Source organism: Tiliqua scincoides, chromosome 4 (assembly GCF_035046505.1).
Source record: "Tiliqua scincoides isolate rTilSci1 chromosome 4, rTilSci1.hap2, whole genome shotgun sequence".
In the NCBI taxonomy this organism is placed as follows: Eukaryota; Metazoa; Chordata; class Lepidosauria; order Squamata; family Scincidae; genus Tiliqua; species Tiliqua scincoides.
The window spans coordinates 186,855,273-186,873,700 of NC_089824.1; the positions used below are offsets into that span (position 1 = coordinate 186,855,273).

Genomic DNA, 18,428 nt, shown 5'->3' on the forward strand with positions numbered 1-18,428 from the left:
TCACCAAACCAACAGTAAGTGATGTAGCCACCCCAAATGGGTACACAGTAACACACACTGAAAAAACTCTACTTTTCTAGCTGCCCTTTATAACTGTTGCAGGCAGCTCATATAAAACCCCAAAGATATCTGTTTGCTAGTATCATAAATATAGTAAAACATTTGTACATAGATTAGAATTGCTACCTCCCCCCCCCCCACCCCAGTCCTGGCATGGAGTCTCCAGGAATCATCATCAATCTCCTGCTGACTACTGAAAAATCCAGGGCTTCCAGGAATCTCCAACATTACAGTACTTTTTTTTTCCCGGGGCGGGGGGGGGAATCTTCAGGAACAGCTTCATTTAAAATTTGCGCTCCACAACATGAATCATCATAGAGATGGGGTGTCAAACCTGTCTGTTTCATACAGAGGGCCAAAGTTAGCGTTCATGGTGCCTGCTGAGGGCTGGAAGTGACATCATTAAGCAGAAAGTGACCTCATTAAGCAGGTGATAGCTAGAAATAAGCACTTTGTTTTCACACAGAAACTCATTGGCCGCAAATGACAGAAGAGAAAGTGTGCAAATCTTCTGCATATTTTTATGTTATGCAAGAACCCAATTATCAAATTGGGGACCCAATTATAACAGAGGTTTGATAAATTGCTTCGGGGGACAGCATTTGGCCCATGGGTTTTGTGTTCAACTCCCCTGGCATAGAACATTCACATCTGCAGCACAGTAAGAGCCCAATCCTATCCAACCTTCCAGCACCAATGCAGCTTCAAAGCAGTCCTGAGGTATGGGAACAAATGTTCCCTTACCTTGAGAAGGCCCCTGTGACTGCTTCCCCACCACAGGATGCAACACATGCCCCATTGGCATGACTGCATCAGCACTGGAAATTTGGATAGGATTGGACCCTAAGGGGTTGTTTTGTCACTTATCATCACTAAATCACTATCATACAGCACCTGTACAATTAAAAAAAAAAAAAAGTAATTCCAAATTTGGATAAGAATCAAACTTTATCCCTGCATGTTAAAAAGAGAAAATGCCCATACTTGAATCACTACATATGCCTATAATTTTCCAAGCCCAGTTCCAAAACCTGGGAGGCAGCTGCCTGGCCACTGCTGCCCCAGCACACGTTGATTTGAACAAAGGAGCAGGAACAAGGGTGTTTACTCTGGAATTCCAACTTTTCCCAGCCTGATTCCATTTTAGTTGCTGTAACAAGTTTCAAGACAAAACTGACTTTTTAGCCAAGCAACATTCTCTCTGATCCCTTTCCAAAAAGACGCATCCAGCGCTTGGATTATTTGCTCACCCTGTTTGCTCTTGCATCTGTTTCAGAGCCACTCCATGGTGAGGATTCAAGTATGGATGTTTTCCTAACCTCTCTCATGCTGCCTGAGCCACCTACACTAACAGGTGACCTCTGCTCTGTGTAAGACACCCAATTTGGGTAGCTGAGTGACAGAATAACAATTAAAACAAATACATATAGACAAAATGAAATCAGAAATAAATACCTGACAAATGCTTGAAAGGAACACCACCACAAATTCTGACCTGTAACGCTGACCACCAAAAGCCAGCCTGAGCAAAAATTATTGGAGCTAGACTGCATGTTACCAGAACCATGCAGAAGCTCCCTTGTGGGTATGTTGCTACCTTGTTTCTGGATCCTCTTTGTCCCATTTGCCCCGTCGTCCCTGGAATTATAGTAATGAAATGGATGACAAGGTATTAGCAGATCCTTCAGAAGAACACCCAATTTTCTTCCCCTCCTTACTTTTTGCATTGGCTACTTTCTCTGCTGTGTTATGATAACAGAGAAAGATTTAAGGAAAGGAAGGCTTTGCCAACTGTTGTAAGTTGGCAAAGTCTTTGGCAATTCCATAACAGTATTTGTTCTTTTGTTTGGAAGGTTTTCCTGGTTCCTTATGATGATAAAAAGTAAACTTTTGATGAATTTTTTGATGGTTTCATAATCGCAGGCAAGTTTGAACATTTCCCGGATGTTTTCATCTTGGGCCTTGCCTGGAGATGTTCAAGTGGAATGAGCCCTAATGACTGACAGTTGGAAGAAGAAAGAGGAGCTTTTCTCACTTTCATCAGACTGGGACTCTGAGGTCACCCAATCACACAGCTAATGGACACTTCTATTCTCCTCTAAATAGCACATGTGGGGGAGGATGCACAATCAGGACTGGAATGACAAGTGGGAGGCAAAATTCTAAAGCAATTCTATGTCCTCCTGTAGCTTCCCTCCATTTTGCACCCTCCCACACATCCACACCCACACTATTTCAAAAATTCAAGCAAAACAGCTCAAAAAGTAATGTTTCATTATTATTAAAAATAATCAAAAAAAACCTGTTAACATGTCATTTGTCCCTAAAAGGATTCTTTTCCACAGCTCAGTTCCCCAAAAGATTGCCTTAATTGAACACCATTTCCTCCAACGTGAAGACAGAGCTGTCCTCTATGACTGGTTCTCAAACTTTCCAGAGGCCCCAGAAGCTGCTGCCTGATTTATACATGCTGAGGGGTGTAGCTATAATGGTGATTGGGCTGCAGTACTCCCCCCAAGTAGCAGTTTATTTAACCCTTGATGCGCATAGCCTAATCTGTTCTGTCAGTTTTGTGAACCACCAAAAATTGAGTCACAACCCACTGGTGGGTCCTGGACCCACAGTTTGAGAGCCACTGCTCTATGAGAAACCAAATACTTTGGTCCCCAGAGCCACTGCATATCAATATAGACAAGACTGGGCTAGAAGGACCAAAGGTTCAACTAAAGATAAAGCACTTCATATGTTCAGCACATCAAGCAGTTGCTGGGCTGCAGTGTTACAATTTCAAATGACCTAACCCCTGCCTTTTTAGGTAGGAGGCACAACTGCTTTAAAGGTCAGTAAGAAGGATTTCTCTTTCTCAATACAAGAGCAAAGCACCTCAGAGCTTTCCTGCCAAACAGAACAACCTGCCTCTCTCTCTCTCTCTCTCTCTCTCTCTCCCCTCAAGCAGCAGTTCCAGCTCCTTTGGGCTGCTGTCTTGCTGCTCTCAGGCTGCACACACCCCAATACTGCACATTCCCAACCCAAGGATACCTATTTCTCATACAAAAAGCTGGTTGGCATTGGCTGAAACCTCAGCCACCAGAGAGATTCCAGTGCACGGATTCTTGCTTTCTACTGCAACAAGGCCCTTGTGTTCCATCCAATGAGAACAAGATATCGTTCCAACGGGGGGGGGGGGTTCTATTCCATTTTGGCTTCTGGAACAGTGCTTGGAACAGAGCTAAGAGCCTGGCAGCGAGAGACTTGGTGCATCTGTCTGCGTGGGTGGGAGATTTACAGAGGAACAGCTGAGTCAGGAGCTATTCTTCCAGTCAGAACCAGGCACGGAGAGAGCATGTATTTATATGTACGTGTTGTGAAGGGAGGCATTTCTTCTTAGAGGCAAAAGTTTAGCCTTGTTTTCCTTGGGCAGAATCCCAGAAGCCCTACAGCAAATGCATTAGAATTATATAAGTAACACTGGTATAAATTCTAGTCCTCCAGTTGCATGATGAAGCTGTGGCTTCCATGTATCTTAGGAGGTTATGCCAGAGTAGGCTTATAACTTTATTGGAACTAATTAAAATGTCAGAAAGCCAAGATCATGTTTTGGTGTTCTTCAGAGCCTTTCTTTAGGGTAGATGTTAAGCAAAGCCACAAGGGAGGAGAAAAAGGGAGGATATGATGGAAAAGACCCAAAGTCTGCAGTTTCTTAAGTCATAAACTGGAACATAGGAGGTCTTATGCAGACTCAGATCAGTCTCCACTATAGCAAGAGAGATTTCAGTTTATACAAAATGATGTGGCAATAAAATGGATATTCCTGCATTTTTTAAAAATATAAAATCTAGCAATTACTCTCTTCAGGACTGGAGCTGCATTCTTAAACATACTTGCCTGGGAGTAAGCCACACTGAACTCAATGGAACTTTCTTCTTAGTAGACATGCATAGGATGTTCTGGTCCCGTTCTGGTCGCCACATCTCAAAAAGGACATATTGGAAATGGAAAAGGTGCCAAAGAGAGTGACTAAGATGATTACTGGGCTGAGGCACCTTCCTTAAGAGGAAAGGCTGCATGTTTGGGCCTCTTCAGTCTAGAAAAGAGGCGCCTGAGGGGGGACATGATTGAGACATACAAAATTATGCATGGGAAGGATAGAGTGGATAGAGATGCTCTTTTCCCTCTCACATAACACCAGAACCAGGGGATATCCACTAGAGTTGAGTGTTGGGAGGGTTAGGACAGACAAAAGAAAATATTAATTTAGTCAGCGTGTAGTTAATCTGTGGAACTCTGCCACAGGGTGTGGTGATGGCATCTGGCCTGGACACCTTTAAAAGGGAATTGGGCAAGTATCTGGAGGAAAAATCCATTACGGGTTACAAGCCATGATGTGCATGTGCAAACTCCTGATTTTAGAAATGGGTTATGTCAGAATGCCAGATGCAAGGGAGGGCACCAGAATGAGGTCTCTTGTTATCTGGTGTGCTCCCTGAGGCATTTGGTGGGCCACTGTGAGATACCGGAAGCTGGACTAGATAAACCTATCGCCTGATCCAGCGGCGCTGTTCTTATGTTCTTAGGATTATGCTGCAAGTGGAACACATAGATTCCTTGCAAGGCAGAAAAGAAAAATGTGCTAGTCTTTATATTGCCAACACCAAAAAGTAATTTTAGGGAGGCTGTAGGTACAAGGTAAAGATAAGTTAAATTGGGTAGTAGTACCTGATTGCTATTAAGCCCCTGAGGTTACATTCCATCTTCAGGCAGCAGATAATATTTTTCCAATTGCTTGATATCCCTATTCTTGTCAACTAAATGTGGTTTTCATCCAAAAGAGAGGTGAACATTAAGAACCAGGACTGGTACATGTGGTGGTCTCGAGGTTCTTAATCCAAGACCTCAAGGCAGCACCCTAACTGGTCATTCTTCAGCTGCCACCAGGCCATAGCTTGCCAAGGCCTCACTCTCTGCAAGGCCTTGTGCGATTAGGAACACTCCCTTCTCATAACCTGCCACTCTATAAGAACTTAGGGGAAGACTGAAGTAGAGACAACACAGTTCTTCTAACAAAACAAATCTGTGATTCTGCTTTAAGTTTGGCCTCCAACCACCCGTATTGAATGGCTAAGAACTTGCCATTGTATATGGGTTTTGGAGCTGCTTAGCCCCTCTCGGTTGGCCCTTTGGGAAACTCAAACCAAACTGTCCTTCCCACAGCTTTTAAACTTAAAAGGTTTTGGAGGGAAACCTATAGTTAAGAGTTCTAACACATTTTACCCACAGAAAAGAGTAGTATAAGGGACCCACCTTCTGTCAAAATACCGGAACCACGTGACCGGATGCGGAAACCCCTCCCCCCCCGCCCCGCCCCGCCCCCGGAAGCACGTGACCGGATGCGGAAATACGTCAGCGGAAACCACGCCCCGGAAGGGGTGGAGGGTGGGCATGTGACCCCTCTAGGAACTCCTCACGAGACCCCTGACCACGTGGTGGAGGTTTCAGAACGGCAGGACCAGGGGGGAGGGTGGCGCCCGAAGGGCGCCATTTTCTGCGCCGCCCCCCGGAAATGGGGTGCCATGTGACCCTTGTAGGAACGCCCCTCGGGACCCCGGACCAATAGGAGGGGGTTTTAGGGACCACGGGACCGCTGCGTGGTGTGGAGGGTGGTCCCGAGGATATGCCAGGGCATGCCTGGACGAGGGGGGAAATTTAAACCGCCGGGGAGAGGGGAGAAACCCTCTTTCTTTTGCAACCAGTAGAGACTTACCACAACAAACAAGCAAAAATAAATAAAAATAAAAAAAATGGAGAGACCCATGGAACTTGACTTGCCAGAGTGCTTTGGACTGGGGAGACCCATGGAACTTGACTTACCAGATGGCCAGTGTTTTGGAACGACAATCAATTTTTATAACCAGGAGCCAGAGGACATGGAGCAAAGTACAACAGCACCAGAATGGCTGACACATCGGAATCGTGCTTTAGAGCCAGAAGATGAGACAATTGTTGACCCCATCAGTGTGGAAAATGATTTATCCCAAGAATTAGAGATGGGTGCAGGACCCTTTTGGCCAAAACCAATGGTAAATATACACGCTTTACAATAAGTGCTTGTGACATAGAAGGGTGATGGGAAGTGTGCTTATAACAGGGGTGTGGGGGGGGGGGGTCTGTGGATGTTTGTGCTTATGGATCAACTATACATTTTTTTTATAACCAGAGGTTGGAGGAAATGGAGCGCAGGATGACAGCGCCAGAATGGGTGACATACTGGAGTCGTGCTTTAGAACAGGGAGAAGAAGAAGCAAGCATCCCCCCACTTGTTGGGGTACACACGGCGGCTGGAAGCCAGGAATTAGAGGGGGATGCAAGACCCGGTCGCCCCATTTCACCGGTAAATATATGGAGGCTGAAGTTTGGGGCAATGTATTGGGGCCTGCTATTCCATCGTGTATATTGTGTGTTGAGAGCATTTTTCTTTGTCTAGACAGATGAGCTGGTTAGAAGTTTCCAAAATCTGTCTATTGGGGAGCCTCTAGGACAACCGTGCAAAGGCCTTTGCCCCTGAATGACCTGTTGTGGCAAAAGGAGAAGGATCACCTGTAAATAAAAACATTTTACAACAGACACTTGTGTCCATATGTGTGCTAGTCAACAACATGGCAGATCAAATTTTAAAGAGCATATATTATTCACCAGGGTCAGTCGGGAGCTACGGAGGGGTGAACCCCCTCTACCAGGAGGCTAAAAAGCAAAGTAAATCACTGACCAGAAAACAAGTTAGCACATGGCTTTCAGAACAGGATGCTTATACACTGCACAAACAGGCACGAGTCCATTTTAAAAGAAACAAGACTATTGTCTCGGGAGTGGATGCACAATGGCAGGCAGATTTAGTGGACATGCAGCAGTTCTCTAAGTACAACAGCGGCCACAAGTATATCTTAACGGTGGTGGACATACTGTCTAAATATGCATGGGCTAGGAGCCTGGAAGACAAAACAGGAAGGCAGGTGTCTGGGGCTTTTCAACATATCTTCAAACAGGGAAGAATACCTCGCAAGTTACAGACTGATTCTGGCAAAGAGTTCCTGAATAAGCCTGTAAGGGAGTTACTAAAAAAGCACAACATTCACCACTTTGTTACCAACAATGAAGTCAAAGCCGCAGTTGTGGAGCGTTTTAACAGGACTCTGAAAACAAGAATGTGGAGATTTTTTACAGCTAAGAACACATTCAGGTATATTGAAGTGCTGCCACAGCTTATAAGGAGTTATAACCATTCTTTCCACAGAACAATCAAGACACGACCCGTGGATGTTAACAAATCCAACACACTATCTGTCTGGAGAACAGTTTATGGAGACAGGTTACACAGAAAAAAAGCTGCTCCCTTGTTCAGAAAAGGAGATCACGTACGGGTCTCCAAGCTCAAGGGGGTTTTCGAAAAAGGTTATGAACAAAGTTTTACCACAGAGGTTTTCATAGTTGACCAAGTCCACCACAAAGCAAAAAGACCTGTATTCAGGTTAAAAGATTATGCGGGGGACCCAATTGTTGGGACATTCTACCCTGAAGAATTACAAAAGGTGAAGAACAAGGACCAGGTTTACAGGATTGAAAAAGTTTTAGCAACGAAGGGGCGGGGTAACAAAAAGCAACACTTGGTGAAATGGTTAGGCTGGCCTGACAAATTCAACAGTTGGGTTGCGGGTACAGATCTGCGTGAACCTGCATAGGTGAGAAAATGGGGGGAAATGGATTTTATATCACCCTACCTAGCAACGCATGTGCTAAGGTATTTCCTCAGAACACCAGCGCCTCTTTCACCACACAGCTTGCACGACCCCTGGAACTGACGGGGGACTGGGAAGTTGGATTAGCAGAAATACATTACCCACACAGCTGGAATACAATCACTGAGGATGCAACATTTGAAATTTCTAATGGGGTGAAGAAGTGGGTGTTTTTTCTACAAAGGGGCTATTATGCATCCATACCAGAGCTGCTGGATCACATGAACAATGTCATGCAGGCCCACGAGGACCCCCCGGAAATGGTTCTGCACTATGACACCGTGGCCAGGAAGGTCAGGCTTAAACCCCCCTTTACTTACACATTTCTAGCAAACGGGGAGCTGGCCTATATATTAGGGCTGTTCCCTGGAAACCCTGTCAAGAAACTACCTTTCACCGCAGATATAACAGCAGGGTTTTCCACTTTGTACATTTACTCAGATATTGTAACACATCAGATCGTGGGAGACTATTATGTGCCCCTGCTACGCTGTGTGCCCATACGCGGGGAGAGCAGCGAAAACGTAACCATAACGTATGACAAACCTCACTACCTTTCTGTGAACAGAGATCACGCAGACACCATCTCTGTGGAGATAAAGACAGATCAGAACAAAAACGTGTCATTTCGCTTTGGCAAAGTGATTGTGAAGCTTCACTTTCGCCCCCGGAAAACCTGCTTGTTCTAAAAGATGGTTCTTTTAAAAAGTTATGGGGATCCTGCCCTTTATAGCAACTATTACAGGGCACAGGCGGGACATGGCCTCCCTGGCTACCAAGGCGCCCCTGTTATGTATGGGGCAGGGGTTGGAGGGGTATTCCGAAGTCTTTTTCGAAAAGCTGTTCCCCTTTTGAGAAGGGGGTTCGAGATTATCAGGCCCCACGTAAAAACAGCGGCCCGGAATATTGCCAGAGACGTGGTGGGAAATGTTTCTCAGGCCATTTTGAATAAAGTGAATACACAAGAGGGGGCCGGCCTTGTGTATATGAAAAGAAGAAAAGGGCTTAAAAGGAAAGCAGCGCAGGCGCAGCTAACAGGACCGCCGCGTCCCTTTAAAAGGAAGGCTAAAAGGCGCCAGGTGACACAGAAGAGGGTGGCAAAGAGACAGCGGGGAAGAAAGAAGGGGCGCTCCAGAGACATATTTTAACCCAACATGGCTTTTATTCATGGGGCTTCAGAAGAATGCACTAAATCTGAACTGGACCTGTTCCAAATAGCCCCTACACAGACCAGTGTAGAAGGAAGCATTTTTATCGAGGTGCCCCCACTGGCAGCTGTGACAGAGTCTGCACCGCTTGAGTTTTTCATAGCTGGAAATGGTGAAGACTACCTAGACTTGAATAATACGCTATTATACCTGTGCTGCAAAATAGTGAAAGAAGATGGAACCAACATTGCCAGGGCTGCAGAGGTGGGGCTGGTGAATTACCCGATCGCAGCCATCTTCAGCCAGCTGGATGTGACACTAGGAGACAGGCTCATAAGTCAAAGTAATAATTGCTACCCTTTTAGAGCTTTTATTGAGTCCATCTTGAATTTTGGGGGTGAGACGCTTTCAACCCAATTCTCTGCAGGGCTGTTTTACAAAGACACCCCAGGGGAACATGAATCAACAGGCCTGGATGGGGATAACCAAGGCTTTATTAGAAGAGCCGCCCTGACTGCTGAAAGCAGAAAAATAGACCTCCTGGGGCACCTCCATGCAGACTTGTTTTTTCAAGAAAAACTACTGTTAAATGGGGTGGACGTGAAAATCAAGCTCACGCGGAGTAAAGACGCATTCTGCCTTATGAGCGATGATCCCGGCGTGCACTACAAGCTGCAAATCCTGACTGCATCACTGTTTGTAAAGAAAGTCAGAGTAGCCCCGGGTGTACGTCTGGGTCACGCCGAAGCATTGCTTACGGCCACAGCCAAATACCCCGTGGATAGAGTTTCTATGAAAATTTTCAGCATTGCTGCTGGAAGCAGAATATCCAATCAAGAAAACCTATTCCTGGGGCAACTACCTAAGCTTGTTGTGGTAGGCCTTGTGGATAACGATTCATTCAGCGGCGCATATGATAAAAACCCCTTTAATTTCAAGCATTATGACATAAACTTTTTTGCAATTTACCAGTCTGGACATCAAATCCCGGCAAAACCATTTCAACCTCGCTTTGATGAAGGAAACTGCGTGAGGGAATACATGAGCCTGGTTCATGCATCTGGTAAACACATGAAAGACAAAGCCTTGTTAATTAACAGAGAAGATTATGCAAGAGGCTATACCCTGTTTGCCTTTGATCTCTCACCCGATCAAGAATGTGGCAGTCACTATTCCTTGATTAATACAGGGAATCTGCGGGCAGAAATACGGTTTGCCAGGCCCCTCCCACAAACTGTGAATATGATTGTATATGGTGTTTTTGACAATATTATTGAAATTAACCACAGGAGGAGTGTTTTGTTTGATTATATGTAAAGATGGACACGCTGCAGTTAACACGCCTGATGGATACAAACTCCTATACCAGGAAGATGTTCAAAGGTGTATTTCCTTCTGACCAGCTGCCTAAAAAGAAACTTCTGCAGAGACCACTGGGGCTAGTGGTCAACACACATCCACACAACCTGCCTGGAGAACACTGGCTCGCGATATACCTGACAGAAGACAACCACGGTGAATTTTTTGACTCCTATGGACACCCCCCAGACCATCCCCGCCTCCCCAGAGCCATCATGACATTTTTAAGAAAAAACGCCTCTGTAACGACATTTCAAACAAGGCAACTACAGGCCCCAGACGCTGTGACCTGTGGGTACCACTGTGTGTTTTTTCTGGACCAGCGCTGTAGGGGCCGGAGTTTTAAACAGATTCAAGAACTGTATTCTGATGATTTACCAAGGAATGACCAGATGGTGGTGCAATTTGTAAAAAAGGAGAGGAACATGCACCGATCTGCCCCCTGTGTTTTTCAACATGCCCAGACATGTGTCTCCTGTAATGATTTTCATGGCCGTGTTTCTCAATAAAGTGCCCCCCCCCCCCCCGACTTAAAAATGAAATTTATGTGTCTGGTTTATTTGTTTGTTTGTTAATAACAAGGCAAAGGCAGTGGGGGTGGAGTTAAAAGCTTATTTTATTCATAAGCTGAGCCAATTAAGGGTGTTAGATTGTCTTTGCTTTCTAGAAGATCTCCTGGATGGGGTGGGCACCTGTGGCAACTCTGTAACAGGGCCTGGATTTTTCATGTGTTCCAAAATGTCCTTGATGGTGGGATTCCCAACAACTGTGGATGGAACATTAAGTTCAGCCATGGCCTGGAGAAATAAATCCCATCCTTTAGGGATGCGCCAGGCAGGCAGAGCATGAAGCTGGGTGATCCCCTTCACCAAGTCCAGCATATTGGAACCAGGAACAGGTTCCCCTCTGTAAACAAAAGCACCTTTTTCATCCCAGGATGAAATACTTTGATTCTGCTTCATTTTGTTTAACAGCAGCCGCGCTTTGTTCTTAAATCGGGCAGGAAGGCTGTCCAAGACCTCATGAAAGATACCTGCGTGAGTTGCAGGGGATTCTGCAGCAACAGCACCAGGCTCAGTGGCTGATGGTAAAAACAAACTGAGTTTTTCCTTTTCAGCGTCAGCCTGTTTGACATGGACCAGGTATTTTTGAAGCAGTGCAGTATATTGTTTAGCTTTCTCGTCCTGGGACAAATCCCGCCTCTGAAGAACACCTTGCATTTCACCATCTAAGGAATACATGGCTGCAGCCCTGATGTTTTCCTCTCGTGGAGTAGGTGCCTTGAGTTGCTCTAGCTGGTGGCTAGGCACAAGGTACATTTTTTCAGCATACTCCATTACTGGCTAGTTAAAAGGCCAGTTATTAGTGGAATAGCAAAACTTAGTAAGGGGCCAAGAAAACCGCCCGACTGCTTAACAAGCTGCTTCTTTCTTTTCAAAGACAGCCTTTTATTGCTCAGTCTTTTGATAAACGCACGTTTTTTTCTCAACACTGATATCTGCCGGGCAGATAGAGGTACGTTGCCTTTTAAAGTATTGAGCGCTATTTCTGAGATGGCAGAAATTAAGTCACATGAAGCATGAGACAGAATGAAGTGTCTCTGGCGCGGGGAAGCCTTGATCAGCAGTTTTAAAAGGGGCAGATTTCTCTTAACGCAGTTAGACATGTTGTGGGCTGGCGGGCAGTTACAAGTGAGAAGCCAGGTGCTTAAGTCACCTCCTTTTGTTATGGGTTGTGGTTTTTTTCATAATATATACAACAGGCCAATCAGGGGGAAACAACCCCGTTCTTAGTCTGTAAGCTTCCGGGGTGGTTGCGCACAAATCCACCAATAGATAACCATAAGGCTTGGTGGTTGCATCCTGGAAACTCTCCATGAAAAACTTACTGTTTCCTGGGTACATCTGGCGGGCCAGCGTTACGACCTGTAGTTTATCCCTGGGGTTTTTGAACAGTACCATATATTTTGCATTTAGGGTGATCGTGCGACTGGTTTTCCCCTGGCAGAATATATTCTGTGTGATGAGAAAAACACTTAGATTACGGTGATGTACATATTTTGTAAAGACGTCGCCAATTTCCGCGCTGTTAGAAGCAGAGGTCATTAGATCATCCAATATGACAAAGTTCACTTTATTTGGGGGGAGCAACTGGTCATCACTGAAGGATTCCGGAAGGCCCTCTGTGAAGCGAATATGGGGGTATTTACACAGGAGTTCTTTGTACAAAGGTTGCCAGCAGCTGTAGCACCAAATAATATTTTCAGCCATAACAGAAAACACAGTATCAGCATTATCCAGCATATTTTTTATAAAGTATGTTTTCCCGCAGTGGCTAGGCCCAGCTAGAATGGCTGAAAACGGGTGCCTCCAGCGCACATCCATCTTAAAAGCCGTAAGGCAGGGTTTTGAAATCTTTTACCAGAACCCTCTTGTCATATACTACCTTTAGTGTTTTCTTTATGGGCCCTGTTTCAATATTCCACTGCTTTTTATATCTCAAAATACCCATTTGCTGTACAACAATTTCTTTAGGATTTGACCCGTAGTCCAGAACCATCTGTTTCAGGCTATGAAAATTTACATGCTCTGAATTAGCCGATGTCAGTGTTATTCCTTTAACCTTCATGGACAGTTTTTGAGAAGGATATAAAGAATAAGCATATGTCTTCGGTCCAGATGAAACAAACTCTGTGATACGCTCATGTGGCGGGATCTCGCTTGTCAGATCCCCTAAATAGTCGCCTAAGGGAGGGCACCACGCCCCTGGGCGGTGTACAAATATCACAGAGTCTGTGTCATGGTACAGACACCTCTCCTGTAACCTGTCTAACAGGTTATAAAGCTCCAACCGGGCATATGCAGTTGTAAAAGCCCCTATCAAAACATTAGTTTTCCCAGACAGTGTAAAACGCTCCTTAGCATGGCGCCACGATACACTCACAGTTTCATCATCAATAATTTCAAAGCCTGAGACTTCATAGTCTGGAGAAAAGGCATAACCCATGAGCTCCGTAGGGTCCCTCACAATGGTGGTATTCAGAAGGTTTGAACGCTGTGCAAACTTCCCCCACAAAGAGTTTAGAAACAGTTTTGCTATTTGACGCTTTGCTGGGTTCACAGCGATATGATCCGGGCGTAATTGAATCCCTTCTCTCTCATAGTAATCATTAATATATTTGTTTTGTTTCTCCACATCTGTACACCACCCAGGGTACCCTGAAGCCTCCTGTTTCTGGCGCAAGTGCATTTTAATGTAATCTGAAAACAGATCCTCAGATTTGTTTTCAAAATGCCATATTTCTAAAATTTCCAAAACTGTGTACCCCTTTTCTATAGCCTTCATTAACTCCACACTGCACCATGTGCCTTCTAGGGCTCTTTCGTCATCTGTGTGGTGGCACGGTTCCTGCTGCCTAGCCTCTGCGCATGTGCGGCACAGAGGAAACATGAGTTTCTCCCCCACCCTCACTGGTAATACTGGGAAAAAGAGACCTCTTGGAGGGAGCACTCTAGTTTTCACAAGACCAAAGTAGTCAGAGAGAGGTCCAAAATTATTAAATATGATTTCTGGATGCCCAATTGGATAAAGTTTAGTCTTATTGACAAAGGGGTATAAACTTGTGAAATCATAATAACAGATCTCTTCACCATCTGTAGGCTTATAATACAAAGTTATGGCATTGGTTCTGCCCCCAAAAAGCGCATCCCGGGGTTTTAAAGCCTGTGGGAATTTTTTTTCACTTAGAAACCCCCTAAGCTCAGCATCTGTTTGACACATCTGGTGCCACTCGTGCTCCCAAATGGTCCTGACATCAAACCCCTTGGTTTTGAGATCGGCTGCTTTAAATTGGGTTTTGTAATGGAGGTCACGAAAGCTTGTACCAGTCATGGGGTTTCTAGCATTCTCATTGTAACAATTAGGACACCCATGAAAAAAACAGCCGTTAAATTCAAAGGCAGTTGGCCTGCCCTGGACAACTGCAAACCCATCCAGAAAATAGCTCCCCACCTGGTGTTCACCTCCTTTTAGAGCATGCCTGATCTCAATTCCTTCTTTATGTTCAAGATACTGAAGCCACTGTATGGCCGGAGTGGAAAATCTCTTTGTCTGTCTGTGGTAATTGTCCCAGGGGAGAAGAGCAATAGTTTCTTTTTTTAGGAACATGTATCTAAACATGGCCATACAAACACTAGCAAGTGTCAACAACTGGAAAGGATCTATGCCCTCATTCTTACCCTCTCCTTTAGTCATAGCTAGGATTTCCTCCCTGTACAAGAGGCAGGCCTTCCTCAATATTTTTACATCCTGCTGGCAATAGTGCGCAAGCTCTCTCTGGAGATCAAAAGTGTTATTTTTGTTCTCCTCATACCAGGAGAGAAAATCCTTCTTCTCACCTGGCATCATATTTTCAGGCCCATAATATTTTTTATCAGGAAAAGTTCCCACATAAGTGCTGTTTTCAGCAGTGTTAAAAAAATGTGGGAAAAATCCTTTACACCCCTCAAACCCCATAGCCTGTGGGAGTTTTGACAGCTTCATGGGAAGAAAGTTTAAACTATCTATAAACCTTATGCCCAGTCGTTTTACGGCCACACACAGCAGCTTGCCCCCCTGCACAATGAGATCTATGTCCATTTTTTCAGCCAGTAGTTCCCGAACTACAAAATAAGAATCATAACCTTTGGCGTTATGGGCCAAAAAGGTGTAGTTCTTGAACTTTTTGTCAATAAACTTTTTAACAAAGGCAGAAATGCACCCCTCCCCTTTGAACTCCCAGGTATCTTTTTCCTCCATACCCATTGCAAAAATGTAGTTGACTACATGGGTACCTGTGTCTTGAGAGCATTCAAAATCATAAAAGATATACCGTTCTGATACCTCAACTTCCTTAAGAGGGGGCATGAAGCACTGGTGACTCTTTATAGGGCCAAGCGGTTCTTGGCATTGCTTGCAGCACTTTACTGTGCATCTGTGTTTTCTAGGGAGATATGCCTCACAGGTGTCACACATAATTTTAGCACCACAATCTATCTTGTTCTCAGCTGCCAGTTCTTTATGTCTTGCCAGGCAGCGTGCAGATTTTGCTAATAATTTACAAGTGTCACAGCGTTGTGCTCTGCCCGGTGCACACTGGGGTTCCAAACATAAACGGCAGCGATATGCACAGTTGTGCGTATGGGTATAAGCATTTCCACACAGAGTGCAGTAATTTTTTCTACCAAAGAACCCTTTCATGTTTAGGATCCCATAATAGTGGTCATCGTGCAGCAGCAGAAAGCAGGACTTAGGATATATAGGGGGCCCTGTTCTAAAAATACCCCACCCTTTATTGCCGTGTATGACCACCCCGATATTCACATGTAAATGGCTTTCAAAGATTGGCACATCTGTTAACATTAACTTTTGCTGAGGCGTAATACACAACTCGTCATACATTTGTCGGGTGTCCTGCATTAACTGTGTTGCAGTTTTCCCAGGTGCTAGGACTGCTAGAAGACTTCCCCCAAAACACAGGTTATCACCAATGTTACCAAGGTCCACAAGGTGGCGCCGCTTTTTATGTATGATTTGGCTATAGAGTATAGAGCTGACCACACGTCTACCACACCCCCCCTTATTTCTGATTACACTCACTATGAGGCGTAGTGTACCATCAAGATGAATCTCAGTGTTGCTCTGCATAAGATGTGAGATTTGGTTCAAAAAATCTTGAGCACTCAGAGCCCCTCTATGCCTTCTAACAGAAAAGAGTGGGTCATTTAACCCCCCACCTTCTAGGCGCATCTGAACCAGATCGCCATCTTGCAAGAGGCCATTTAATTCATCAAATAGCTGTTGAATACAATTGCTTATTGCCTCTTGCACCAGAAGGGGGTGGCCCAGTTGCTCAAGGTTTTGAAACCGAAAAGACATTCCAATTCGGAAAACTGGTAAATGGGGGGCATGCCACTCCCACCGATTCACCCTCTCCAGATAGACTTTTGAGGGGTCATTATCGAAATCTGATTCAGCACTGTGAGATGTTCCTGAAGCAGGACCCTGTGTTTCTGGAACATGTGGGGGTTCGTGATCTGGTTCAGAGCTGTGAGATGTTGTTGGAGAGGCTGGTAGCTCTGGGGAAGGAGAACCGGTGTCATCAGATTCCACTGAATCAGGGAGTCCTTGATCAACAACCAGGTTTTCTGGTGTGGGTTGGACCCCTGCCCCAATTTGGCTCAGAACCCCTGGGTAAATTTGGACATGTTTAATTTCTTCTAGGAATGCTACAAGCTCAGCCTTTTCCAGAGTCCCAGCTATGAATCTAGACCAGTGTTCTTTCAAACGGGCATTCAATGCTGAAACTTGTGTTGTGATCAAAGAGGTGAGGTAGCGTTCTCTTTCCTGTATGGCGTTCCTGCAGTCTGAAAACATGTATCCTGTCTCCATTTGCTCATGGCTGATGCTTGGCAGTGGGGTAGTGTCAGTAGCCTTTTTACACGGGGGCTCATCTTCACATGTGCTCTGTGTTATGGCACGTTTTTGAGGGTTGGCAGCTGTAGGGAAAAAGAGCACATTAAGAAACCTTTCCAAAGGACAATAGGAGGCTGTTGGGGAAAAAACATTTTTTAAAAATGCACTTTTTAAAAGGACTTACCTCTCTGGGGGCTGGTGTTGGTGTGTGATTTTGGTCTCACAGCCTTAGAGCCTTCCCCTGGAAAACAAACATCCGGACATTAAATTTTTTAAATTGTCTGAATGCTGTGGAAACCCCCCCCCTCCCCCAATATTTAAAACAGACCTGTGCGCTGCAGTGCCTGTATGTGTGTGTGCGTGTTTTGTTTTTGAGAGAGTTAACGCCCATAAGAACATAAGGACAGCCCCGCTGGAGTGGCAGGGAGTTCCACAGACCAACCACATGCTAAGTAAAGGCTGTTGGGGAAAAAACATTTTTAAAAATGCGCTTTTTAAAAGGACTTACCTCTCTGGGGTCTGGTGTTGGTGTGTGATTTTGGTCTCACAGCCTTAGAGCCTTCCCCTGGAAAACAAACATCAGGACATTAAATTTTTAATTTTTTTATTTTAAACAACTGTCTCAATGCACTGGAAAAACTGTATTTAAAACAGGGGCGGGTGTATGGGTACCTCTGTGGAAGGTATAATGTCCCATGGGTGCACAGATTGTTCTGGGGGTTGCAGCAGTATCTGAAAGAAAGAACAACAAAAATTTAAAAATGGACTATCCCTAAACGGGTGTGAACACAGGCCTGCATGCAGAGCAAAATCATGGCCTGGGTCAAGGATCCTTACCTAGGGCCACTGTGTGTCTTGGTTGTCTTGGTGGCATTGGATCTGGGGGGGGGGGGGAAGAGCTTTAGTGTTTTGTGAAACAAGAAAAGGGCCTCCCCCCCCCTTTTTTTTCTTTTTCTTTTTAGCTTTAAACAGTAGGAATTACCTCTCTGGGGAATGCTGGATGGGGCTGCCTCTCCTAACATGGGTTCATCCAACCATGCTGAGTCAGGGAAGAGAATAGACATTGATTGCCATTTTTATTTCTATTTTTTATTTATTTTAAAAAAGATGCAATTTCAGACTAATAATCAAGAATACCTACCAGCCATCTGTGATTCCGTGAAGCCTCCTTGCTCTGCCATTTTCACAGTCACCTGGGTAGTAAATACTTGAAAAAAAACATTCAAGATTTAACAAACAGACAATGATTTCAGGCACATCACATAGATGCAAGCCCCATTCAGAAAACTAAATGTATAAACAGGACATTTTATAAACATTTATAACATTTATAACCATATATAAACATTTTATAAACAGGACATTAAACCAGTCTTGCCATAGCAAAAAGGGGAAAAAACAAACTGCATTTAGCAAACCCCCATGCCCCACCAAACATCCACCCCGCCCCCGCCCCCTTCCAGCAAAAGCAAGCACATGCTTTGCCACCCAAGATGGCGGCCAGCCTCACAAATGCAAGCCTCACTCAGAAAACTAAATCTATAAACAGGGAATTTATCCAGAATGCAGACAGCTTTCCCCCAAAACAGCTACCCCAGCTTCAAGGGAGCACAGCTAG

The 18,428-nt window shown here is 44.8% G+C and overlaps 1 protein-coding gene across 1 annotated transcript; it reads left to right on the plus strand.

Moving 5' to 3' along the window:
• Nucleotides 1–9,004: 9,004 nt before the first annotated feature.
• Nucleotides 9,005–10,315, plus strand: LOC136648560 (uncharacterized protein F54H12.2-like). The gene has a single exon (XM_066624677.1). It carries the CDS (start codon nt 9,005–9,007, stop codon nt 10,313–10,315), a length of 1,311 nt encoding a protein of 436 aa, XP_066480774.1.
• Nucleotides 10,316–18,428: the final 8,113 nt, after the last annotated feature.